Raw genomic sequence first — 27,163 nt, forward strand, 5'->3', positions numbered from 1 at the left:
GCGACTTTCTTACCGCTCAACAATCCAACAGACAGCACTGATACTGGAGTATCTCTTAATTCCACCGATTAGTCCTTAAAATCACACCGCTACCTACGTGCCGATCATCTTCTTTCCTCCCTAAGCAGACTCTCCGGAGTCCGTATCAGTCCTCGGTGCCGATCGCTCCTCCCGGGCATCCCCGCCGGCGAACTCACCAGCCCCGTCGGGCTGATTTGCATCACGGTTACGAGCTCGTTCGAGCTCGTGGTGGTTATATTACAGAGCGAGCGAGATGGGTACACAGTGGAAAAACAGAGACGGACAGAGGTACCTCTCGCGGCTGTACCACCCCCAAAGTGCATCGCGGGAGGCAGCTCGGACACTCATAACAATCATAACAACGGGATCTCGCGAGTAACTCGCGGACCACCTCCGCGCATCGGTACCGCCCATCGTACCGCCTCCATTACCCCTTCTACGACGACTATCCACCAGGCGGGAGAGCCGTCACGGCGGGCTGTTCTTCCCTCGGTTGTACGCCGGGGCCACTACGCAGCCAGACTGCGGACCGTCAGGGTTCAGGTCCGAGTTTTCGCGTCGAGCTCTAATCGCGCAACGTGCACGACCACGCTGCCCGAGCAAGAACACGAAGAAGAGTGAATCGACCGCCTTCTCCGAGACACTGAACCCGCGTGGGATCGGGATCGTCGTCCGCAGTGCCGATTGCGGAAGAATCTTACTTGAGATCGGAAAGCTCGAGCTGATCGCCAGAAGAGGAATCAGACGGGATCGAATGATCGACGCCTCCTTCGCAAGGATCATTCACAACGTGTTGGTGAAAAGCTATAGTGTTTGTGGGCCAGAGAGTGATAAGGGAGTTTAAACTTGCAGCTGCGTGCGCCGATTTGTCCGGCCTATCAGCACGTGGCCGCAGGGGTGGGACTTCTTTCGATGCGCCTCGCGGGACAGCTATAAGCGCGGTAAACTCTGTGACAGTTGGCCAGTGAAACGTGCGATCGAATAATTGTCGGTCGGAGAAGTTGACTCTGTTGACAGTTGCGTCGCTCCGTTAGCAACTATTTTAAAATTACGGTGGCCGTGACGATCGCTCCGATCTGCTTCGCGTTTGCCGAATGTGAATTAGGAGTAAATGCATGGAAACGTTGAGTCGCGACAAGTGCGTAGGACAGATGAAACGAAATTAATCAAACGGCGACTGAAGGACTCGACGATATTAGCGTGAGTGTCAGGACCGATCTACCGGCCTCGACAAAAAAAAACGCAAGTCCTCGGATAGGATACATGCCGTTAAACAGAAGAAAGCGATGAAACGAGTACTATGGCTCTAATAAGCTTCTAATTATCGCGACAGGTGCGCTGATAATTACGACGCGCGCGTGATCATCACGTGGACACGTCAGTGTTTTTCAACATAAAATTACACGTTACGGACAATAACTACGAAGTGCATGGTTTGACGCGCGTAAATAGAATAATTAAAAGTACATTACACAGGAAAGCGTGTTATCTGCCGGTTATCTGTCCGGTGACGTAGAGCATCCCGTGTCAGGGATCGAACTTGGTGAAATATCGTTTTGTTAAAAAAAAAAAACACTCTGGTCATCTAGAAAACAGATCGAAAGTCGAAAGTTTTCAAAACATTCGGTCGCCTTTCGAGTTTTTTTCAATTACGAATATCGCCTTAGGCGATATACGAGAAACGAAGAGGTGGGATCAATCGAGTAGTGTTTTATGAAGCAGCGGGCAATTAACTGTTTGCTTCTTGATCGCTCCTAATTACTCGCAATTACCCGTTGTAATTAAGTAGGCTGATGTCACCGGCGGCCGATGTATCAGTGAATCGTCCGTTTCTCGACGTCGATCCGCTACTCCTCCCAGAACGACCTGTTAATATTCGCCGTAGGAAAATTACCGGAAGATCGTGAAACTCGCGAGCGAGGTGAGGTGGCGGCAGAAGGAGGATCTCTCGAAGGGAATTAAGACGGATCAGCCGGGTATAAACGCGGCATCGGAGAAGGAACGAGGGCAAGACAAACGGCTTGATCGGCGAACGGAGATCGGTACGACCGCGACGGAATTGCACCGTGGCGGAGATAAATAACAACCGCTAAATAAATCCGCGTCAGGACGACGTCCCAAATACATCAGTCACAGATCGCCTCAGGTGAGTGTCAGGCACGAGTTCGCTCCTGCTTATTATAAGCCCAGGCTAATCTCGGTAATTAGACGGTTCTTCTAAATGCGCGCCCGGTCGGCTGCACGTGTGTAGTCTCACATTCGCACACCGATTAGTCGCGTGTACGGACGCGCCTGCGCATGTTACCACATGCACGCGCGTTTAGATCGACCTCGGGAACAGGCACGGGAATGGAAATTAATTAATTTCACATTTTACGTATTTCATGTCATAATTTTAAGAGGCAATTAACAAACAATTGGATAAGATCTTTTAAAATGACAGAATCTTTTCTTTTCTTGCGCTTTCTTGTTAATCTCTAATATTTATTGTTAGTACACTAAATTTGATATTGATAAAAACTGGATAAATGTTATGATTCCGATCATGTTAAAACTGAGAAATTATTAGTAGAAAAAAGGAGGGAGAAGTCAACTCTGAGCTCTGTCTGTTTTCACTGCTGTGCGTATATTCACATGTGGCAATTGCGTGCCTCGTGAGCGATAATTGTTGGCTCGATATCATTAAGTTAATCTCGGTAATTAAGGAAGTTCCTCTCCCAAAGCTTGGTCACGCGGGAATTCTGCTGGCAGGGGATCGAAAACAGCGTTTCGTTCTCTACGCTTCACTTCAACTCGGTGATAATTTCATCCAGATACTTAGCTACGTACTAATAATTAGCGCGATAATTATGCGCGCCCGCGTATACTCGCGTCTACGTCGAGTGTGTGACCTGGAAATGCTAATTAAGGGATCGGCCGAGCACGTAAACGTAATGCGGCCGTGTAGGATTCTTTCAGTCCTCACTGTCTTTTGTGCAGAAATGCGGAGAAATATCATGTGCTGGATATTGTATCAGATACGACTCACAGTACCTACACGAGTAATTATCATGATTAACAGGAGTGTGATGTAAGCTATTTTTAAGATGGCCGATATAACATTGTCATTTATTCCGAATGCATATAATTGTTAAGATGTTGAAAAGAAAAGCTAAGTTTATAATTCAAATTTATTTATAATAAATTTACTTTAAGAGAAATATGTAATAGAATTCGGAAATATTTGACTAATTAATTAATAATTTTATAAGATTTAGCGAAGAAACCTATCGTTTCTCTTTTTATATCTAAAAGTTAGTGGTGTTTCGTAAAGGAAACTATATTGATATTGTCAAAGCAGTAATCTATTGTGCGATGAGACAATCGCTTGGAAAATAACTCATTTTACATCAACTGTATAAGAAATAATGTTATTTATCGGCAATCTGAGCATAAGGCTGCGTCAAGTATATAAATTAGATAATCGAAGTTTGCACAAGAGTCAAATAAAACGGATTTACCAATGATTTATAAGTAATGAGATCACAATAGATTTTTACATATCCCTAAGCTATTATATCTACGTCTCAATATCGTTCTTCCTACTCTCTTGCTCTGAAAAAATATTTATAATATTTTTGAACCCGCACGAACGTTTTCGATCGAACGATATATGTTGTTGGCAGATATATTTGTGATTAAACGGCAATATTGAATACGTTGAATACATCGCGTTCATCTCCCCGACCATATGACCGGAGAGGTAAACAGGAGCACGTGTTGGTGGCGTGACTACGAGTGACGGCGTGAGCTCTGGGGGTGGAGAGGAGGCAGAAGCAGAGGATGGAGGAAGGAGGGGGTGATAGTGGTGGACGGGAAGGGTGACGAGGGTGGAAAATCAGTGTGAGCTGCCCGAGGGTAGGAGAGTTCTTTGCTTGCCGCCTCGGGAACACGGGAGGGTTGTGACGAGAGAGAGGGTTGGAGGAGTTGGAAGAGAGGGAGACCGGGAAATTCTAGCCACCGAAAGTGGAAGCGAGATAGTCGAGGTTGGCCAAGCGAATCATTGTCGGTGGGAATAGACGCGGAGAGTTGAAAGCAGAAAATCCCAAAGGAAACACTTGACTCGCGATATCGTTGGAGTTTGGCGCGTTGAAATCGACACAAAGAAAGCAAGGCGTTTCATCTCGACTAAACGATGTCGAATTTTAGCGAGAGACTTTTGTTTTAAGCTTTCTACATATTACGCGCAATGTCGTAAAAAAATGTGAAATATTAAACAATTTTTTATGACAGTCCATCGTTATGTCGACATTTCTCTTTTAATTAAATGTTAGAAAATTAGTTGAGAGAAAGATCAAAAGCAATTGTTTTATTGTCGCGCTTAAATTATTAATTACTTATTATTATGGAGAAAAGATCAGCGAGAATTTTCTTTGTTGCAAATTTAATTCGAGAGAATCATAATCAGAGATCGCTAGGATCACTATATTTGTTGTCGAGGTCAAGAAAACGAATCCCCTTCTTATATCTTTTCGTCGCATCCCTCTCTTTGTGTGTGTTCTCTCTCCTTCTCTTTTCCTTTTCTCTCTTTCCTCTTATTCTCACCACCCTTGGCTCCCGCTCTCGTTGGCTTCCCCATTCAAGACTTCCCCTTCACCCGGTTCAACCCCTGCCGACAATCCGGCGCACGATAACATTTCGTTCTACAACTTTACCCACTTCCAGTTCGCTTTACAGTCGCGCTATTCTGTTTTCCGCCCGAGAATCTTCATCGATTATCGACTCGGAAATCATTCCGGGTAAGAAAAAAGTTTCGCTGCAAACTCGGCGTGTCAAGTGTGAGGCGTTACGCTTAATCCGTCGTTTCGCGTGCTGCTTCTTAACAGTAACGATTATTTGTTGCTTGTATAAATTGCAAGTATACTACGAAATTTCTTTTAATCCTATCTCTGTCGAGATTCTTTATGCGTGTCGCAAAAGAAAAGTCGAGCTCTTTATTTTCGCAAATACTATCATTATTCGTCGACGACAAAGAAATTGCTATAAAAAACTTGATTCTACATTATATCGAATTATATTACTTGCGTGGAATACGTTAATGACTTAACAAATTTTGCGGCGTAAAAAAAACAGTAACGTTGCTTTGTTACTCCGAAATTTCCCCGCCGGTATATTTATGATTGGCCTTTGCAACATTGTAGAAAGAACGCAACGTGTGCGCGAGCTCATTAATTCTAATAATTCATGAAGAAACACGCACGCACGTAATAGCTCGGAGCGGCTTACGATTTGACGGATAGAGAGTTGCCTCAGCCCTCTCGTGTTTTTAAATGTCGGCTAAATTATATTCTGATATTTTAATAGACCTAATTTACATGTAAAACCACTTTCAAAATCATTCTGTCTCCAACACGCTACCAGCGTTTCCTTTTGCAAACGAGGAGAAAATACCAACGAATCAAAAAAGCTTTTTGTAATCCCTCAAGTGACCGTTTCATCCATATTCTTCTTTCTCTGTTCTTTGAAAATTACAATATAATTTTCTCTACTGTACAACAAGGTTTAACTTATTTGTCTTTTAATAGCTAAGAATAAAATTAAATGATTTTAAGAGCAAGAATGTGCATTTGTCTGCAAATAATCGAGAGCGTTTCTAGTGTGGAACGGTTAGCCTATAAGAATGAGAAAAAGGGATCCAATGAACCGGGTAGCGTGTTTTTGGAGCCAGATGTTAATTCCGACAACTCAGCGTGAGCCACGAGAAGACGGTTTAGTACGTAAATACATCTTCAGCAGGGGGTGCCATTATAATGGGCATATGCGGTTAAAGTTCTATTTGTGGTAATTCGGAGTTTAATGCACTCGGGGGCTCTGATTTAGCCAACGCGAGCTGACACTTTTTTTATCCGGCAGAACCTCAACGACGCTGGCGCCGTAAAGCGTAAAATATTCTTCCTGCGCCTCCGACGATACGGTCGCGCAGAGACATTAGGCATCTTTCTTGCGTCGCGATGCCAAGTTTTAGCGTAAAGTGATATCTTCTTATCAAACTCGTATACGATGTCGGAGAGAGCGTGAGTATCGTTTCTTGAATAAAGCCGCATTTTTAATTCAAGTAACACGAATTAATAATAGACGTTCGTCATTGTCAGAACCTTTTCGCGCATACAATTCTATTTCCGTGCGCTGAACTCGTTTCTGTGTACGGGATTAGCTTTCGCTTCGATTATACATCTCGAAAAAGAATTTCGCCGGAATAATGTAAAATGTTTGTAACAGCAGAAATTCCGACGAGGGCGTAAAATATCGCGTCTTGGATAACGCGTGTTGATGCCGAACCCCTTCGGCGCCGATTTATGGGCACTCTCGCGCCCGCCGATGCGATGCGCGCGTTACGCGTTCCACGCACACACGCTCTTACGGTCACGTATACTCCGAAACCGGGAGCGTCAATCTCGACGAAGCGTTCGCACAGTCGCATTAACGGCGCGCTGTTCAGTTTAATCCTTGCGTTTCGTGACTCGGGACAAAGCCCCTCGGATTTCTGACAGAATGGTATCGCACGAAACGGCCATTACCTTAGCCGATATGCCTATGTACGTACGCGAGTTAAAGGTCGATGCGAATTAACCAACACGGATGCGGCCGGGATTCTTTGTACGCTCGCCTTAATTATGCTCGCTCGTGTTGGTGAAGCGAAACTGCTATACAGAAGGGTAGCACGAAGCGGTTTAATCTATCGTACGCTTATTATATTGCATTTATTGCTCGATCGTAGCAAACCGGCGCGAGTATCCATCGGGGTAATCCGAATCGACCGTACACGAGCACGTTCACGTACGCGCGCGCGCGCGCGCGAGAGAGAGTTCCTTTCTTACTTCTCTTTAGCGTTAATGCACGGTTAGACGCCACAAAGCCACGATTATGCCTTGCCCATTAGGGCGTCCGGTCGATTACGAGATCGTGAAAAAAAAAGACTCGGCAAGGACAATGTCGCGATGGGCGGTTGCCAACTGGTCCCGCTGGGATCTTTTTATTGGCGGTGTTTTAAGTAGGAGGGTTGCCCACGCCACACGCTCTTTTATCGTGTTGTTCACCCTCTTAACCATATCGATGAACACAAACCGAAGATTTTTTTTTTGGACTTTTTATTTTTAATAAATCTCATCTGATGTTGATTGCTCCGAAATTACAGCTATGGTAGAGAAGTTGCCAAGAGTTTAGATTAGACAAATGTGATATCTCCAGAGGATTCCCGATCTCTCTGCGTCACCGCGTTTCAAGAAACGAAACTGGAAGGAAATACCGACGCGCAATTTGCGGGCTCGGGAAAGCGAAAAGCTCTCGACGAATAGACTCGTACCAGGAAATCGAAAGCGCGAGGCATCGTCAGTGCTACGAAGAAACGGTCAGTGGTTCGCTGCATGCGTGGCCATATGGCGATTATCCGCATCCAGTTATTTATAGCGACGACTCGAACACGACGCCGCACGCAAAGCGTACACCCCCCAGACACGCAGCATCCGCGATTCGTGCGTCGCGTCGCGCGTGAATTGGACCGGGCCTAGAATTCTAAAACCGCCGTCTTGGCGGTCGGGAATCGGCCTCGTAAATCGCGACCGCCTCGGAGGCTTCTCTTGGTGGTTTATACACACCTCCGTAGCCCGGAGCAGCGTCGTATCAAGAGGAGAATGTCGGCGGCTACGTGGAAACTAGCTGCTGGCCAGAGGCGCCCGGTTGTTTCTAAACCCACCTTATCTACTGGCCCCTATAATAAGCCGCGATTTGAGACCATATATCCCTCGCCCGCACATGCTCCGAGAGGTCCGCTCACACTCATACATTCTCATCGCGCACTAGGTAGCTACCCGCGAACCCTGAACGGCGCGGCGTGTACGGCGTTCACTATACCACGAAGCGCTTGCAATTACAAGCTGGTCAACATATAATTATCCCCAATGACCATAAATTACTGGATTTTTATGCGCAACATTCTTAATTACCCTTTGAATTAACATCAATCAACCCCTTAATTGCACGCTGCCGCTGACGCTGCTTCCACGTCGTCGTCGTCGTTGTCGTCGTCGACGATGTCGGCTATAGAACTATAGTGCGAAATGGCGATGTGTGCCGCGGGCTAAGAGCAGGACGCGGAAGAAAGACGCGGGCTGACTGGCGTGAGAAAAAGCGAGAGGGAGGAACGTAAGGGAACACGACAAAATCAGGAAACGGTGGGTGTCGCCCGAAGGCAACCCTCCCGAGGGGTGGATGACTGCCAATCCTCGAGAACCTTCTCACACGGTAGGAACGAACGCATCGCGTCGTATCGCGTCGCGTCGCGTCTGATAGTCTGATCGGACGACAGCATCGTGCGTAACGCGCCCATTTTAATTGCCTTCGGAGATCCTCGAGTGATTCTCATATCAATCGCCTTGGCGTATTAATCGCACGTCCTATTACACGGACTTTCACCGTTTATTCAGCGAGTGATTACCACCGGAGAAGCCGGCGAAAGAGGTGCGATACGATGCAAAAGGAGATTTATTTTGTCGTTCCGAAGAACAACTTCCGAAGAACAACTTCCGAAGAACCATCATACGGGAGAGTTTTGGATCTTTTTTTTTTTGGATCCGGAGTAGTTTGGATGGAACATAAAATATTGCCTGTATGTGGAATGCCCGATTTAATTTATATGTCGAATATCTTGCAGAAGAACCCTGCGGGTAGCCTCTTCCCTTTTTCGAAAGATTTATGCGATCTCGATCGTGAGTAACGCATTTTTCAAGGTCGCACGACGAAGGGTACCAATTTTCAAACGGTCGGCCATGGTGACGTTTGAACGATCGCGCTATAATCACTCGCGATATCTTCGTCCGGTTAAGAATTCCTCTTCTATTTCACAAATCACGAACCGTGAGGGCGATGCGATACGCTAATGAAACCGCACTCTCATTAAAGCATCCAAATCGACGATACTAATTGGCTAGCTTTCGGAATACCCGGCATTAGACCTCAGGACGCGATATAATAATCGCTGCGGACGAATTCGGTTTGGACAGCCGGTGGTTAAAGCGTCTAGTAATTTCACGGGCGCAGCCCTACAGCGATTAATATGATTCCGACGGAAATTAATGACTGCAAACGGAAAAAGGATAGGTTGCATATAGTCCTGCTCCGGTGGCGTGTGGAGATAGAATGCATGGCCGAAAAAATGTTCAGATATTAAATACTCTGCGATTTTTTAAATACATGTATAAAGTAAGATTTTATGTTGTTATGAAGATTAAAAATCTTCGAGTGTAATTAATTCCGATGTACTCGCGTAAAAAATATTAACTTCTTCGTTAAAAAATATTACATCTGAGGATGAAATTACCGCATGAAAATTTTGTCTTTGAGACGGACATCTCGATGAGAATTTATCTTCAAACCTTCAATCCATTTATCGGCAGTCGCTCCCAAGGCACAAGAATCGAATAATGCTTATTAATCAGCTTAATTAGCAGCAAAGCTCCTTGTTGCACGTTGCGTAAATAAATTAATTCCTCATAGCGATGATCGATGCGATCTCTTCGCCTAGCTGCGGTGCCTGCATACTGGCCTGGCTTATTTTGCCGTTTTAATTGATACGAGACAAATACGGCGACCGTTAGAGTATAATTATTTTGTCTTTCCACAATATTACATACAGGTTATTGCTGATTATCATGATATAACATGTAAATCCATATAGAAGTGATTTTTATATTAAAAAATTATTACGTATATTTAAAATATTATATTATCTAATTAGTATGTTTATCTAAACTTTGTTATAAGAAATTAAGAGATCGTATTGTATGCGAGAGAAAAGTACTTTTTAGAAATTGGGAGATATATATTGGAAAGAAAACTTTTCTTTCTATCTTAAAATAAATATTTTATTTCTATTTCTGTTAAAAGAAAAAAATATATAAAAAGGATTAGTTTACTTTGTTGGGGAAATTTGCATTATTTCGAATTTGTGGATGTTCCAGATGACTTTGCTTGCTCGATGAAGTGAAAACAGTAAAACGCGAAAACAGGTGGACATTGTCGAGCGGACGCAGAGATAAATCTTGGTCATTTTTCTCGCTTTTTGGTCCGTGAAGGATGGTATAAATCACTTTAAGTTCAAAGCCATAGCAATCGGCGGCAGTCTGCGGTTTCGTCAGAGAGAGAGAAAGAGAGACGCGTGTTTCTCTCGATCTCGCTCAATCATCTCGGGCATCTTGAAGAAGTTTTCGCAATTGTCGCTAAGCAGACACCGCGCGACGCGGGCACGTCAGGACACCCCATATTTATAAGGGAACAGGCGACATTAACACCAGAGTTTGCACTTGTGAGCGGTCTATTTGGTACCCAACGACCTAACGCTTTTATTATAAACACGCCGCCGTTTTAAAGCACGGCATCAAATATTTTTACGATGGCCATTATAAAACGCCTTTTATGAGGAACAAAGTAGCTCGCAGGCAGGAGGTGTTTTCTCGCCCTTTGACAATAATTTGTCCAGAATAACCGGCTCGTTTCACTCTCGGCCCCCCCACGCCCGGGCTTCCGCTCGATGATCCATCCAGCCGTTCGTCATAGGCGCGCGGCTTTTAAAAAGTAAAGCGCTGGACTCGGGCCAGCGCAAAAATAGAAGCAGATGTTATTAGTTGCGTTCACCAAGTATACGACGGCCGCCGCGGCGCGACGAGGCAGGCGGTGGCGGTGGCGGTGGCGGTGGTGGCGGAGGAAGGAGAGACGCGGGCAGAAGGCGACGAGGGAATGGCGTGTCCAGACGGTAGTGATTTCATTGCCCTTGAATTCTTACTAACTGAACGCTTAGATAAAAATAATTAGGCGGATAAACGCGGGGAGGAGGGGGTGGAGAGAAGGATGCCTGCGGACGTTAGTCGCGGCGATTTTATTCTGGAACCTCCCTCGGCGCCTCTCGCGTCGCAACGCGCGCCCTCCTCTCTCTCTCTCTCTCTCTCTCTCTCTCATTCGATGCGATGCGCCAACCAAATGTTTTTGCTTTGAAGTTGGAAGATGAACGGGCCTCCTTCTAATTTCCAGTGTCTGCATTCTTAACAGCTGCACGCGCTGCCGTTCGATACGGCTGATGCGGTACCGCGCGTCGCGTCGCGCCGCGCCGGTTTAATTAGCATTTCGCGTGTCGTCTTTCTCCCCCGGTTCTCAAAAAACCAAAAGCAAGCAACCGAATTGATATCGATCGGTTAACAAGGCTTCTCATCCTTTACGGCAAATTGGTTCGTTTGTTCTTTATTAAAAAAAGTGTCACATGAGAGAGAGAGAGAGAGAGAGAGAGAGAGAAGTCCTGTTTTTTTCCAGTCATTAAATTAAGTCAAAGAACTCGAAATATACGTAATTGTCGTAATTATTAGAGATTATTCACTCTATATACACAAAGGAAATCACACGTTTGTGATTTCCCTTTGCATACTCCTTACGTTTATTCGGTTTTGTAAAATGATATCAATTGGAAAATGCGAGATCGTTATATTAAGCACGACGCGAGCGTTTCGCGCTATTGAATCGAAATGCGCGAATTATATTCGCGCTATAATGGGATTGCGTCGTGCCGAGGGCTTGCGCGGCGGCGCGCCCGCTATTAGAACGGTCCTCCGAGAGTTTTGGTCGATTTGCAGATTACGAGTCCCCGGGATGCAAGGCTGACATGGCGGAGGGTTCGGCCGAGGAGGAACAGAGCAGTACTGCTGCGCCCGCTTCCCCGCCAGCTGATCTTCGCACTCTGAACACCCAATTGTCGCCGCCTTATCACCACCAGCCCCATCTCCAGTCTCGTCTTCAGCATCTGCAGCATTCCAACATGCTGGCGACCGCCGTACCGCCCCGGCACAGCCACAGTATGCTGTCTCATCAGGTGAAAGCGGAGGCAGAGCTGGACGCCCCCTGCGATGTGCCATTGAATCTCAAGAGCGAGGTAAGCGCAGGAATCCCTTCTCGTCGATTATTGATGTTGGAAATCGGTTAACTGCTTTCGATTGTTCATTTTTGATGTGTTTTGCTCGCCGAGCGGAAATCGCAACACGTTGCATGACAAGCACTAACGATTACTGTCGCAAAAACCGTTCGTGCACAGTGCCTGGAAAACCATTTCGGCGTAATGTATATATTTCAGCTTGATGTAGCAAGTGTAGTTAATTACTACGTAAGATACCGCGACGGCCTATTTCTGTCGGTTAGCGATCTCAAGCGATTGCTCGACCCATGCCTCGGTTGAAACGATCGAGATATCGCTATACGGCAGTGCTAAAGGATACGACGATCGAGACGGTCGTCATAACTCGTTACTAACGGTTTTGTGTGTCAATGACAACCAATTGTACGGTTAAGTAGCTGCCACGACGCATCTCAACCTAAATCGGCCAATGATCTTTCTGACCCGCAATGTATAAGATTAACGTACAAAACAAAGCGTATTCGAATGACTTCCACGAAGTTGAATGCGGCCGATATGCGATTTCGTTCGTTAACGCGTGTTATATATCTTCTAAAATGTGTATATTTAGCAGAGAAAATTATTTTCAGAGAATTTAATCTTAAATAGAAGCTCAGACACTAAGTCAACGGCAATCTCGGTATTATTGATTTACATCGACATTACGTAACATTCGCTAAATGCCTGCAAACCAAAATTTTCGTCATAGGGTCTAACCCTACGGAATTATATAACGTATAACGCAATTTACGTAATGTATAAAATAGATTCTTGTTATGATCAAAGTGCGACAGCATGTCTTATTGAGTAATTATTCAAAAAGAAAGTCGTTAGTCTGGTTACTCATTGCGCAATTCTGAGTAATATATTTAGTAGTTGAAACGAATAATGTTATTAAATGTAATTTAAATGATTGCAAACTGACAGAGGTAAAAATATTATAATTAACACGTAAGTGACAGCAAACTGAAATTGTCATTTAGCATGCGATTGCTTGTTAACGTAACTTGTTTTTCATTTACCAGGAATTAATAGAACGATACTGACAAGAGCCGTAGATAAATCAAATTCAAAAAGAGGTGGATTTGAAAAATTTCTAATAGTGCATGCATTTGTCTAAGTGTTATACACAAGTTTCCACATTTTCTAATAATAGAGTAAAATAATTTTTGTTGACCCTCTCCTCGATCGAATCTGCTCGATCACTAATTTTCAGTGTTAAAAATTGATTTGATGTTAATCGCAAACAAATCGTATTTTAATTGCTACCAACATTGTGTGAATTTATCGATATTCGTAACGTAAAACTTGCTCATGCGGAGAAATACGGAGAAGAGATAAAAATTAGGAAAGACTTTTTCGATCGGGAGACGTGGACAAGCTGAGCGAAAACTCATTAATGAAACTGATAAATCGGTCGTTAATTATTTCTCGTGTAGTGAAATTAGTTGTAAGTAACGGTAGTTGTAAGTTGTTAGAACGAGGCGGTAAAGTATGATGAGGAAATCCTGACTTCTCCAGCTGCGCGATCGTAAAGCGGAAAATATTTGCACGTAGCTTATATACGTACCCGCTTCAATGAACGGTGACCAGTTTTGTCGATGCTTGCACATCGGACTAGCCAGTAGGGAAACTTTAGCAAACAAGCGTCCGGGGATTACTAGTCGTCAAATGTGTCTACTTTCTTTTGGGACAATTAACTCTTGCTTACCGACTCTTTGCAGAGTCGTCTGTCGTCAGTTTTAAAAATGTTAACGTGGTTTATGAGCGAATACTATGCATCGAGAGATATCCATAGCAAATATAAAAATAAGGAATCAGTAAGCTTGTCGCGAGCCCACGTTAGCAAATTCCTAGCGTCACGCACAATTCATAGCTTCATTGATAGCGATATAATTAAGTCACGCCGCGTTGATCCATCACTTTACGATCTTAATTGCCAGAACACAAGCCGCATGATATTCTTAAACGTAAAGAATTAGACTCTACGAAGAATTCGACAATGATGCCAATTAAGCGACGGAGGAGAACAACCGCAACGCTAGACACGACGACAGCGCGTCTCGACTAGAGTCTCGAAAACGGTAGTCTCATCCGTTTAGAGCTCGTTGTGTGTGTCCCTGTCCATCCATTACACTATTATCCCGTCGGCAAACACGGTATCCACGCCGGACTCCACGCACGGACTTAATGCCCGGCGCGCATCTGAGAAGGGAGCATGCAATTTACGCGCAAAAGAAGGAGAATGTTTTATTCGCGCCTGACAAAAAGAAATATCTTACCGGTGTACGTGCAGGATGCGGATAATAAAGCCGCGCTTCCGAGATGCGTGACGAGAAGGAGGAGGAATTTCCCGACGCGATCGATCATCGTCCACTGATTTCGCGCGTATAAAACAATTTTGCCGCTTTCGACTGTTGTCGAAGCAGCGTCAATTTTCTCGATCGGGAACATCAAGAATAAATCGCTCGCACTTTGCGCGGAATCGACCGATATGCGAAGACGCGCGCGGGTGTTATATCAGCGGAATAATTTATCCGCGATTTCATCGCGGGTAGCTCACTCGGCGCGTGGAGTTCCACAGTCGCTCGAACTTCTGTTAGACGATCATAAATTATTAGACCTTTGAACGCGGTATTCTTAACGACCCCCTCAGTGCCATTAGCCGTTCCTCGTAATTGCGGAATATCTCTCTTTCTTGGGAGAGTAATGGATATTCGGCGACGCTAATATGTATAAGGATATAAGGAGCGAGCATAGATTTCGTGAGATGCACAAGGTCATCTCCGCGCAACCACAAACGGAGACATTGCCAAAAAAAAGATTGTAAAAGAACTGCGCGCATATATTCTCGCCTTCGAAATTTTTCACGAAGTAAAGTATTTAAATTACTGACAGAGACGAATGATCCGTTCTACGATCTCGGAAATGCGTAACGTAGAGTATAACGTAAAAATACGAATATATCGCGCGATGATAGAGAAGCGCAAAACCCGAAATGGATCGAGCACCCTTTGCATCCGCGAAGACCGCAGTAATGTGCATATATATGCAAATATTCGCGTATCTCACAGACACAATCTGCGGACCGGAAACCGTTAAACGCTCAACGGATGCATCGTCACGAATATTCCTCCACTCGTGGTCCCGAAGATTTCGTTCCGGTCACACGATAGAAGCCGCTAAACCATCTACAGGCTTTGCCGCAGAAGCAGCGACCCTATCCAGACCCTCTCGAATCCGAAGACGCAAATTTCACGTAGCTGAATCCGGCGCGTTGACCGTCCCGATGGATCGATACGCCGTAACCAGCCTTAAGGCGCATTCCAGCTTGATGGCCAGTAGTCCCGGCCGTAAATGCATCTGTCAAGAAAGTGATTGAAGGTAAACGATTCAGGGGGAGTCGCAAACGCCCAGACGGATCGGATCTCATTACCTCGGTGGCTCATTTCAGCGACTCAATTGCATTTCGATCGGATTTCACAATTATTATGATTATTGTTGAGCGAGACCCCGCGCAGCGCATAGGTCTCTCTGCGGCCGCGCCGATTAGAATCCGGCGAGAAGCAGTCATCTCGCGCGCCAGCAGCGTCCAGCTTTTGACTCGCCGGCGCCGAGCCGAGATGCCCCGCGCTTTGATCGGTCGTAAAAAAATCCGTTTATCGCGTTGCACTATGGGTTTGTTTACACGCAGTATAATGATATTTGCTGGCTGTACGCCAGTGTACGCAAAAGGCTGCTATAGCAGGTATCGATGCAACCAAGATCACCCGATGATGATTCTACTAATTTGAGAGATAACGTTTTCGCATAAGCAAATCGTCGTTATGACGCGATCATGATCTAATGCCCGTATCACACTAGCGATTGACGATTGCGTCTACGTTTGCGTCTACGTCTTTTGTCCAATCAGAACGGAAATTGCGAATCGCAATCGCCAGCAGCTACTTTCTGATTGGTCAAGAGACGTAAACGCAAACGTAGACGCAATCGCCAATCGCTAGCGTGATTACGAGCTTAACGCGGTTGATAGAGCTCAGTCGCGCCGACGATTCAAGAACGAGGAGAATACAGGTCGAACTTTCATCGAAAAATCCGTTTTATGACGCATTATTATACTTGCCGATCGCAAAAGATTTAGCTAATAAAAACGTACGTTTGACGGGTGATCGTCCGTAAAGCAACGTGGTCAGAACGACGAACGTGGAAATGGGTGGCAAAAAGAAGAATGAAAAAAAAGTGGAGGAAGTAAAAAGAATTAAAACGCCGAGATATTCTATCGATGGCTCGTCTATTTCTCTCACATGGTATTCGCGGAGTGATGGAATGTTTATCAATAGATTAATCTCGGAGATCGGCGGGTGGTTCCGCGTCGTCGCCGGGCAGGCTCCTCGATTGCGATTAAACATAAAAGTATTATTTCAATCTGGCCCCTCCGCGCGTGTCGGCCATACATTCTCTCGATGTGTGTATGTCATCCCCGTCGGCACATACGCACACAGGCGCGCGCGCATACGTGTGTATGTGTGCATGTGTGTGCGCGCGCGCGCACTTACTCGCGCGACCGATAGATCGGGCATTTTTCCATTAGATTGGAACTTGATTAAATTGAAAATCTGTCAATTTAGGAAAAAGCATCCGACAGCTTATATTGACGGTGGACATTATACGCGGTGGCCAACGAGGCAGAACTCGTTGGCCTGACAACTAGCGGAGATATAAAACCCATCGTCGCGACGATGGACCCGGGATGCGCGCCGGGCTGTTTACTTTTTGCTTCCTTTTGCGCCCTTGTAAAATTAATTGCCGGACGCTCTTTGAGGGTGACGCTCGCTTTCGCCGTTCTACCGATCGCGGAAATTTGCTCACGGTGTCATTCGTTCAATCTCCACCCTGATATGATTCCGACGCAGCACACCCTCGGTATCCTCTCCTCCCCGCCCCCCGTTCACCCCCCTTCCCCTCCCCCTCCCCCTCTCGCGACAGTTCCGTATCCGTCGCGAGATAGTCGCTGACGAGTTTTTGTAACGAGCGCATTTATCGCGTACACTTTTAAAGGAATAATGTGGCTTTAACGGGTTTAATCTGCTCGCATTTGCCGTCCATGTCAGGCAATCGGACGAGCACGCGACGAAGGAGGAAGGGCGTTTCTTTCGGTCGTTTGACGAGCGTTAAGTGACCCACATGCCTAATCATCCACGCTTGAAACATATGTTACGTCCACTGCTCGGCCAGCACTAATTTAATTGCGGTGCGTTCATCTTGACGGGATTCTAAGAATTTACATAGAGACTACGATTAAGAATTCAATCTTCTGATGCTGTGCAACTAGATGCTGTGCACACAGATCCAAATCTCTTGATACGTAATCTTCCTCGATATAGCAAGTAGATTAAATTACGCAACAAAATTATTATCTTTTAGTGTTGTTTCTTTTCTCTCTCTTTCAGTTGATTACTTTTAATTTATCTTACTTCCGTCAGAGCTTATCGTTTTAATCGCCGATGTTATCCAACAATATTATCGTTATTGCAAACTTTGTTTTATTGCTTGATGGAACATGACAAAATTTGTTAAAAGAAAGAAAAGTATTTTATCCCTAAACAAATATAATCCGAGTAAACGAAACGGAGTAGTATTATCGCAATTGAGTTAAAAGAATATTTTTTGCGACGAGCAACATTAAGCACAACGGAAACGTAAGTGTAATTTGCTTATGTACGGCGCCATTGTCCGAACAGTTTGATGTTTGCCGCGCAATCGAGAACATATTATACTTACGATAAGGTGCACCGCGATTGCAGCGGATAATTTAATTGAAAATGCTGCCTGACCTAACGATAATGCACCGGAGAAATTTCGCGCCAACGCGGTCATTATTAAGAATACTTTAGGTCGAATGGACCGCACTGTTGATAATTCACGTATAATACGCTAATGCATTGTCACGATTAAGTGCGCTCTAATATCATTTCCTAGCACGAAACGGCGCTTAAAACAGTGCTCATTTCCAACATTAGTACAAAGCAAAATTGTCGTTGAAATATAATTATTTAATTAGATTGCATATTTTAGATGCACATTAAGCGCTGACTTTAAACGTGTATAAGAATCCGGTGCTAAAAATTGATCATCATTAAAATGGACTTAAATCGGAATAGGATTTTCTCGCGTTGCGAAAAACTTAATTCCGCATAGCCTAGCTCAGAAAAGCCGAAACTTTACATCGTCTAACGTTGTTGGTGCAAAGTTTAATCGTATCTCGCGAGTGTCCAGGCGGACCTTGATTAAAGACGATCGTGGGGCGGGAAGAACCGCGGATAAGTCAGAACGTAATCGCGCACCGGGACGCGGCCTTTTAAAGTAGGAAACTCGCCGGAAACTACCGGCCGCATGGCACCGAGAACTCCCCGGTGCGGTGCCAAATAACAATGTTGGATCTCATAAACAAGGAGACAAGACAAATACCCGCCTGGACAGTGGTTCCTAGGGCGCGGAGTGGACAGAGTCCGTTCCGCCGCCCACCCACCCCTCTGGGGATGGGAGACTCTGCTGGTAATTTCACGGTGTCTTGCATCCCTGAGCTACCCTCTCCTCCCTTCTCCCCTTTCCCCTTCCGTTGCACTTCTCCACGCGAAACGTTTTCGGTAACGTGATACGTTAACCGCATTCGTCTGATATACTCCAACTATGATCGGCGATTTCTGAATCGATCGAACGTCCTTCTATTTAACGTAAACTTTCACAAACTTGTGCGCAATGATGTATGCAAATGCCGTTGCTCTATTGAATCACATTGGAATGGTTGCAGTTTCAAAGGAATCTATGTTTCATGAAAATGATTAAAACATATTTTGTTTAGTCTAAATTGTTTTATATCAAACAAATTAATCATCAGAGCCATTAGTTTATTGAGATAAAAATGCGCAAGTACAATGATAAAAGACGTTCACAGATTTATATTCATGGCAAACGTATTCAATTATAATGCGTAGCGAGAGCTTTATCTTGGAGCAAGTACAGGACGGGATGAAGTAAAGGAGGGGGAAGGGTCACTGGGATTTGCGCGAATGGCCGACGACTTAATTGATCGAGGGCCATAAGCGAATTAGGGATGACCAATGTTCCACGTGCGGAGCTCAGGAATATGGACGGGGGAAGACACCAAGTTAATTCAATTCGAGGAGGCTGAGGAGGGTTTTGGGACGTATCTCGCGAGACGTAAATTTGCGTACGGACCGTGCGGCGCACCCCGCTCGCAAACCCCTTTCCTAAAGAACGACGGACACTTCAACAAATTGCATCGACGCCTTGGAACTGGCCGTTCCTTCCTTCCTTCCTTTCTTCCTTCCTTCGTCGTCCTTCGCGACCTTTTTTTCTTTCTCTCCTTTCGTTACTGCGCGCGGCCGCGAGTCATAAATCAAATTATACGTTGAGTGAGATTAGATTTCTGTTTGGCCACGCTCGAATTCACGAGCAGTGGATTCGACGAGGGTAAGGCTGCGGTGGAAACCTTCGCCCTTCCTGTCTTCCGCGCCACCACCCCTTTCCCGACCCATCCCGGCGTACCTCGGTGCTGCTTGGCGATGGTGCTGGTACTGCTGCACTACGAGGTCCAACATTAGTTAACGATTAATCAAGGCGCTTGTAGCTCAACATATATCATTAAACTAGTTAGCGAAGTAGGGTCGGCCAAGTGTGCTGACCACTGGCTACACCACCCACCACCCCATTCTCTCTCCACCGGCCGGCCCTGACCGAACCCCTTCACCGGGTCTTTCCCTCCCCCCCCCCGCCGACTTGCTCGCGGAGCCGATCCAACCCTCTGGCGACGTGCTCACGTACCGAATGGAACTCTTAGAGACTCCAGAAGCGAGTTTAAGCTCGTCGCTATTTCGTCCGTTTCTGGTGTGTGCCAATTGCTCGTTAAAGCGCAGAAACAGGGAAATTGGGATAGTCGAGGGGGGAGGGGGGCATTGCACTTTGACTCTCTAATGCCAAAATGAGTTCTCGTACCGCCTGAGATGTCGATAAGACATGGAATTTCTAACGAAGGCTCGCGGAAAACGCTCCGCTGTCTTGTAACGCGATTGGATTAGATGAAGAATAGTATCGACCGATTTTATAGAAATCGGTAAACTCATTACTAATCGAACAACCGGGTGAACGCCGCTATCTAGTATCTCGTGGAACTTTCGCAGTGTGCCCTCTCTGCTGGATTGACCTCCTCTCGGATCTTCTCGCTTTCCCGCACCCCTGCCCGCACTTCGTCTCTTCTAGTTTTAACCATCGGGAGACGGCCGCATAGCCTCCCGTGCGCCCGCGGGCGCCCCTTATAAATCCTGCAGGACTCCTGCAGGCACTAATGTACGACTGTTTGCGGGTATAACTTGGCCCCGACACGAAGGATAGGGGATGGTGTTTCCAGTACATGCTAAGCCGGGGCTAAAGGCCCGCTAGACCGAGCCATTCCTCACTGCCCTACAGACTTACACCTCCGCCCCCGTATGCTTGTCTTTGCTTCTTATCCCTAAGCAAATGTGGTCACCGCGAGGAGGGCGCAGGGATTTATTGATGGATTTACGACCTTGATGTTTGGATCTTGGAATAAGACGAATGGAATCTTGAATTCGCGGACCGTCACGCGTGTACAAACTTTGCTCCACGTATCTTAGAAACGATGCCAATAGTAGTTTTATTATATACATTTTATATTTAAATTAATCAACGGCTATATTATAATTTTTTAAATCATTTTTTAAATCATAAGTTTGAATCGTATATTTTATTTTTATATAAAATAAAAAAAGAAAGAACTGTTTGACACTGTGAATTATAAATGACAATGATTTGTAATGTATAGTGATGAGTGATTTGTTCGATACATTTCGGGACATAAAAAATTATTCAAACGGAGCGGATGGCAGCGAGAGACAAAAGCAATTTATGCTGCAGAATCGATGAGCTCGTTTGATGACCTACGAAAGATACCAGCCACAGATTATCGACGTTTCGCGATGGAGCAGAAATCCAAAAGGGCCAGACACATTAATACCGTCGCGGAGAATCACTTGGCAAAGTTATTTGACCACCACTGTTCATCCTGGGAGATGGTATTAAATCCCCACCCCTTTCCACCACCCTGCACCCTCCTCCAGTGGTCCGGACAGACTTGTACCAAGGACCAGAGCGAGCTAGGCACCAGTGTCCGGCGGTGTCGTCGGCAAACGTTTGCTCGACAAACAAACTCAACTCCCGTCCCTGCTTCACCATTGCGCGACTCTGTTTTACTATATAAATGAGATGGTCACCCTAAGTACAGGGTTGAAAGGGATGATACTGCACGAGTGTGCGTCTCGTCGGTGCCATCCAGTCGCTCTTCAGAGGCGACTGTCACTGTCGATCCTTCGTCTCTGGTCTCTTCGAGTCTCATACCAAGGGATGGAAGGCGAATGATAAGAAATAGGTTTGTTGACGTCGAAAGTGTCCGTCGTGTATTTCTTGTTTATTGGCATTTCCAAAAGGAAGAAGTTTGGTCCGCTGCTGGACGTTAGTTATCTCGCGCACAAATTTCGTGATTAAAAAAAATAACAATTATTAATTATACAAGCTTCAATATATCGCTGTCCGTATAATGACACAAAGTGACAAATATCAGCTTGCTTTTAAATTATGGAATTGGAAATGTCGATGCATCAGAAAGCTATCAAAAGTGTCTGTATTATAATAAATTGACAATTATAAAAATTCAATTTGGAAGCTCCAAGCACAGCATTGCATTAATCAAACGGGATGTGAGAGCAGTAAGTTTTCTCCTGGCTTTGCAAAAGTTTCGATCGAAATTTAATACTGATAAATAATAGAATTAATTTGTAAATTAACTTCGTTATCACGTTCGGATCCATTTATGGTTGTTGCAAGGTGTTCGTTACGTAACGGAGAACAAATATGGAAACAATCTTCGTGCCTGGAGGATGAATTTCATTGCGAAGTTAGTGACCGTTCGGCTGCCCAAGAATAATATAATCCTCCGGTGTGCGCCGAGACTACTCTGTATTAATGTTTGCCCCGATATCTGTAAACAGGCATTACCTGTATCTCTGGACCGAGGTGTAACTATCCGCTAGGCGAGCTCATGGTAGATTTGAACGTTAGCCCGCCACAGGGATTAGAAACTTCCTACGGCGAGGTCACCGTGCATACTGTTTGCGTTTCTCTATCGGTGCCTCGTAGAAAGGAAAAGAGGAATACGTGGTCAGGTAGCTTGGATCTACGTGGAGTAACGGACGCGTTCGAAACTAAAATAATACGAGCGTCAGTTAAAGAAATTTCAGCGCGCCACGTGCAAGTCTTGTCCTTTCAGCATTGAAGCTAATGATTATCTCGATTACTATAAAGAATCCAATAGTTTCATTCGCGGCATTCGTGGCATTCGTTAATACAAATTTTTTCCCTGAAATGTCTGAATAGTCCATTTTAGTTGCATATACGTAACGTCAAGAGATGCAACGATATGATACGCGTATGCGATAAGAAAATGAAAAAAAAGTCGATTAGCCGTAGAGGCGAAAAATTAAACGCTCGTAATCGTATATAGCGGCGAGTGAGGAAGACGCGGCACGTTTACAAGAATTCATTGCGAACGATAACACACTGGTGAGCGATGACACAACGGGCATTATCGTAGATGACAGAGTGGTCGGTTTCGTTCACGCGCGTGCGTGTTACGCGTGCGTGTACGTGGACAGACGGTTAACTGACGCGGCATATTTACATTGTGTGGCGGTGCAATTAAGCCTCGTATCCGGCATCAAGCGTAGGAAATTCCGTGCGGACTAACACCTTGCTCCCTGCATTCACGCGGCCTGCTTGTGCCCTGCGCTGCATCCTGCTGTCCTCCTCGCGGCAAGAACAGCACATACGATATCCGTTTGAAACTTTAACCTCTTTCCTTTTCACCTTTTACAGATGTACATCCCAAGGAAATGAATTATCCAATTACTTAGAAAAAAATTCAATTTAAATTTTCGAACGATTTCGGATGCGATACTTAGATTTTTGTTACTTGTATCAGTATCAAAGATCGCCGTTTTTACAAAAAGCTATAAGAGAAAGTCTTACCAATGTTTATTTTGTTTATATTAAATGAAAAACTTGAAAAATATTGATTACTATTATTACATATTTGTATATATTAATTAATTAATTGCAGATATTGATATAGATATCACATATCATATATATTATAGATATTACATATTTATATATAATAATTATTGCTAAAACTCTCGTTTTAATTTGTGACATAAATAATTACATATAATGTTATGAAATTTATACATAAAATTTCGAGAATTAGCGAATAAGTACTACTATTGTTACATTTTATGAATTTCACGATTTAATGAATTAAAGGTTATCTCTTTCGCGTTTAATTCTAATTTTCAAAATTACCAAAATAATTTTCAATGCGGTATTTTATTTATGATTATAAATATAAATGTGAATGCATTCGCAACTAACCATATCATACATATCACATATGCGGCGAAAACTACTTCGATCACGGCGCATTGATCCATTCTTCCCGTCTGCCGAAGATATAACTGTTTCTACGGCTCGTAAGGGAATTCCGCAAGACCGCTTTGAATCGGGTGGGAATCATTCGGGAAAACGTTTCGGGAACCGTTAACGTACCCTCAATGTGAACGCATCTTAGGAATGATTGTTCTCTTGGGTGCGTGCAATATGATCGTTCACTTGCCGAGAATGAGAAGTTTTGACTCGTTCTTTAAATATTATACTCCACTTGTACTACGCTTCCTTAAGTATTATACTCGTTCTTAAGCATTAAGGAATCGATTGTGTTGACTTCACGGCACACATGTACAACTCTGACGCGATGTGCTAATTGAAGCGTTTCGCGGAATGAGTTAGACATACACGTTTATTAAGGAGAAGCGAAAATCCGTGAATCGTAGATAATTAGTAGACGTTAGCTTATTGTTTGATAAAAATTATCACGGAAAAAAAATGAAAGCATCAAACGTGCTCGATGAAAGAAACCAAAAGCGTGAAATTTTTATAATTTTAATTAAATTGTAGTTATTTAATGATAAAACTTTATACGCATTTTTTCTATACCTGCGACGGTTATATCCGCGAACTATCACACATGAGTAAATAATCCTCGTTTGGTGAAGCACCACCTGTGTAGCAACATGAAAATAATTTACGCAAATGATGAATATCCACTCGGGCTCTTTGCTTTACAGGTTGCTGGTGCGTATGTGTTGCGACGGAGGAAGCGCAAGAAGCATCGCACAAACTTGATAATCACTGCCGTCTCTTGTCAACTGCGACTTATCGAGTCTCACTATCTCGGATCTCGCGGTGCGTTTATCGTTAAGCCGGTCGCCAACATTTTGTAATTGATTGAAGCAAAATACAGTCGTGCAAGGTAGGCCGGGCAATCGGGGGGACAGCCCGAGATTCAGTAAGTCAAATTTTCCCGTCAAGCGACGGCCGCTCGTCCCGTGTACATGACGTTTTAATAACGGTTCGTGAGCGATTGAAAATGTCAATCTACTCCGCTTTCGCGGAGAGCGTGCGTGTAAACGCGCGTGCACTACATTCGCGATGCGTGCGAAACGCTCGTCGAACGAAAGGTTTCGTATCTGTTTAAACGTCGCGTCGTCGTTTAAGAGTTCCGCTCGGTCTCGCGTGTTCGTTTAACGCCTTGGAATTGTCGAGATATTTTTTTTTTTTTTTAAGTAAAGTTTCACGCCGGCTTTTTAGCACATTATTAAGTACCTCTTGAACACATTAGGAGGAGGTTTTTCATCGATACGGACTCGTTCTTCGCGCGGCGAACTCGCGCGCCGGCCGCGCCAGCCAACCGGACAATATTTAATATACGATCAACTTTTTCATTTTCGAATTGGATTGTAACGTATCGTATCTCTTTTCCCCGTAAAATTTTTTTTATAAAATACGTAATTATTTTATATTGCAATAAAAGAGATTTTTTGCCGAGATAAAAAGTAATAAAAAAAATTTCATATTAATTTTTAAACACGGAGCGCAAATTTTTCATCGGAACACACGGAAACAAGGGTTACTGGTTTAGATACATTTATATATTATGCAGTATGTAATTACTTTCCGATAAAAGGGATTTTTTTTTACCAAGATAAAAAAATAATAAAAATTTATATTAATGTTCAAAATGCATGCCCGAGGCTCGATTTTCACCGCTGGCAATTTCAAGACAGGGACAATACTACATGCTTTTTTTCCTATGTAATGCTATAATGGAATTATTTCTACCACGCTTCATTTAAACGAAAGTTACGATACTATCGCCACGATTCCAGCTAAATTCCACAAAAAATCTGTACTAAATTCTGATTTATGTTTTGCGAACTTTTTTTTACATCACTTAGAATTTAGAGTATAAATTCAAACACGCACAACGTACACAAATAAAGAAAATTCTTTAATCGCGATTATTGGAAATTAAAAATTAATCGAGATTAATGCGAGTCAACGTCGCTGTAACGTATAGGCGTAAAATACTCAAGTCGATCTTAGAGTCAAACTCCAGCTGTCTCGTGTTTCGACAATCAATTGTGTTCTCTCTCTCTCTCTCTCTCTCTCTCTCTCTCTCTCTCTCTCTCTCTCTCTCTCTCTCTCTCTCTCTCTCTCACGTCGACGTCGATCAGAAGGCGACGGTGTCCGATCCGAAACAATGGCGTTAGCGAGGATAGGCGGGAAGCGGTATCGTCCGCGCGAGTTTATCTAGCCAGTTCTATCTTTTATTAGCATCCCGTAGAAGCTATTTCGTAGCCCTTTCTCTATCGCCTAACGTATCCAGGCAGTTTCTCTGGAGTCTCTCGGCCGTACCGTAGTTGAGCAGGAGTACCAGAAGTGCGTATTTACGAGCGTTCCCGTCCATAAAGCAACCTCGCGCCTGATTTTGATACATTCTCCACTCCGAGCACTATCTCACGCGCGAATACGACCTACGTAGCCATACACTTGGGATTTATGGTGATGCTGCGCGCGTAAGCGATAGTTTTGTTTTGTATTCCGTGTAGCAGCCTGTCTCTCTCTTTCTCTCCCTCCTTCTCTCTCTCTCTCTCTCTCTCTCTCTCTCTCTCTCTCTCTCTATCTATCTCTCTCTTTCGCGCACATTACACCCTGGAATTCCACGGATTTTTAAAGGGGAAAAAGAGAAACGGGAAACATCCTCATGTAAGTCGCATGAGTGAAAACGGAATTAAATTGATGTCAATGCAAGTATTTTGTGTCATTTCCTTTCTCATAACATGATTCTCGATACGCCACTTTCGCGAACTCAAGTAGGGAGATCTGCGACTGCGAATCGAGCGAAAATCGCGCGCGAAGATATGATAATGAGAAAAAAGCGAATATTACGAGAAGTGATTTATGATTACATCTGTTAGAGACGCAAAAATTTTAGGAGATATATACTGCAAAATTTAAAGCGACGAGCAGACGGATACGTGTTGCTGAAACATACATTAGGCGTTGGAGAAATAACGACAGACTGGCGCGGGCAGGAATAAATACGCAGCGAGCATGAAGTGCAACCCTATAGCAGCAGCAAATATGCAGCCGCGCGTCACTCCAAGACATATTTTTACATCCGACATAAAACTTGGCGTAAATCGATAATGTTCAACAATACTATTTTTGTTCGTGCAGATGTCAGGACTTGTGCAAATGGTATAACGTCACGAATTAATGTAATGTGCCCTTGGCTACTTAATCCGTTTATTTAAAATCGCATGTTGATCGTCAACGTATGTTATGATATCGTGATATATTTTACCTTTTCATTCTAAACGTACAACAGATACGTAACAGATTACAATTAAAAATTCAGATATCGCCCCGGGAATTGCAGCGTATCTCGTTAGAGGCGTCGTCGATTGTACGAGATGAAAACGTTACAGCTCTTGCGGTTAAAATATATATTAGATACCGAAAATATTGTTATAATGACGCAGGCAGGGTCTGCTTATGCAGGGAATAAATGCATGGGAAAAACGCGAAGGGCCGATTCTGATATTGGATGTACACTGGGCAAGGGGCACTCGGGAATCTCGGGATCCTGGAGTCCTCGCGCGGGTGTACGCGCGTATATAT

At 44.3% G+C, this 27,163-nt stretch overlaps 1 protein-coding gene across 4 annotated transcripts in view; it reads left to right on the forward strand.

Moving 5' to 3' along the window:
• Window positions 1–519: 519 nt before the first annotated feature.
• Window positions 520–27,163, forward strand: part of Pdm3 (pou domain motif 3) — a 113,591-nt gene continuing 86,947 nt past the window's right edge. For all 4 annotated transcript variants that reach the window (XM_071777952.1, XM_071777953.1, XM_071777954.1 and 1 more), the window contains exons 1-2: window positions 520–2,167; window positions 11,676–11,971. In XM_071777952.1, coding sequence (XP_071634053.1) covers window positions 11,705–11,971 — 267 coding nt within the window. In that variant the 5' untranslated portion in view covers window positions 520–2,167; window positions 11,676–11,704. The remainder of the gene's footprint in view (window positions 2,168–11,675; window positions 11,972–27,163) is intronic.

This window comes from Temnothorax longispinosus, chromosome 5 (assembly GCF_030848805.1).
Source record: "Temnothorax longispinosus isolate EJ_2023e chromosome 5, Tlon_JGU_v1, whole genome shotgun sequence".
Taxonomy (NCBI): domain Eukaryota; kingdom Metazoa; phylum Arthropoda; class Insecta; order Hymenoptera; family Formicidae; genus Temnothorax; species Temnothorax longispinosus.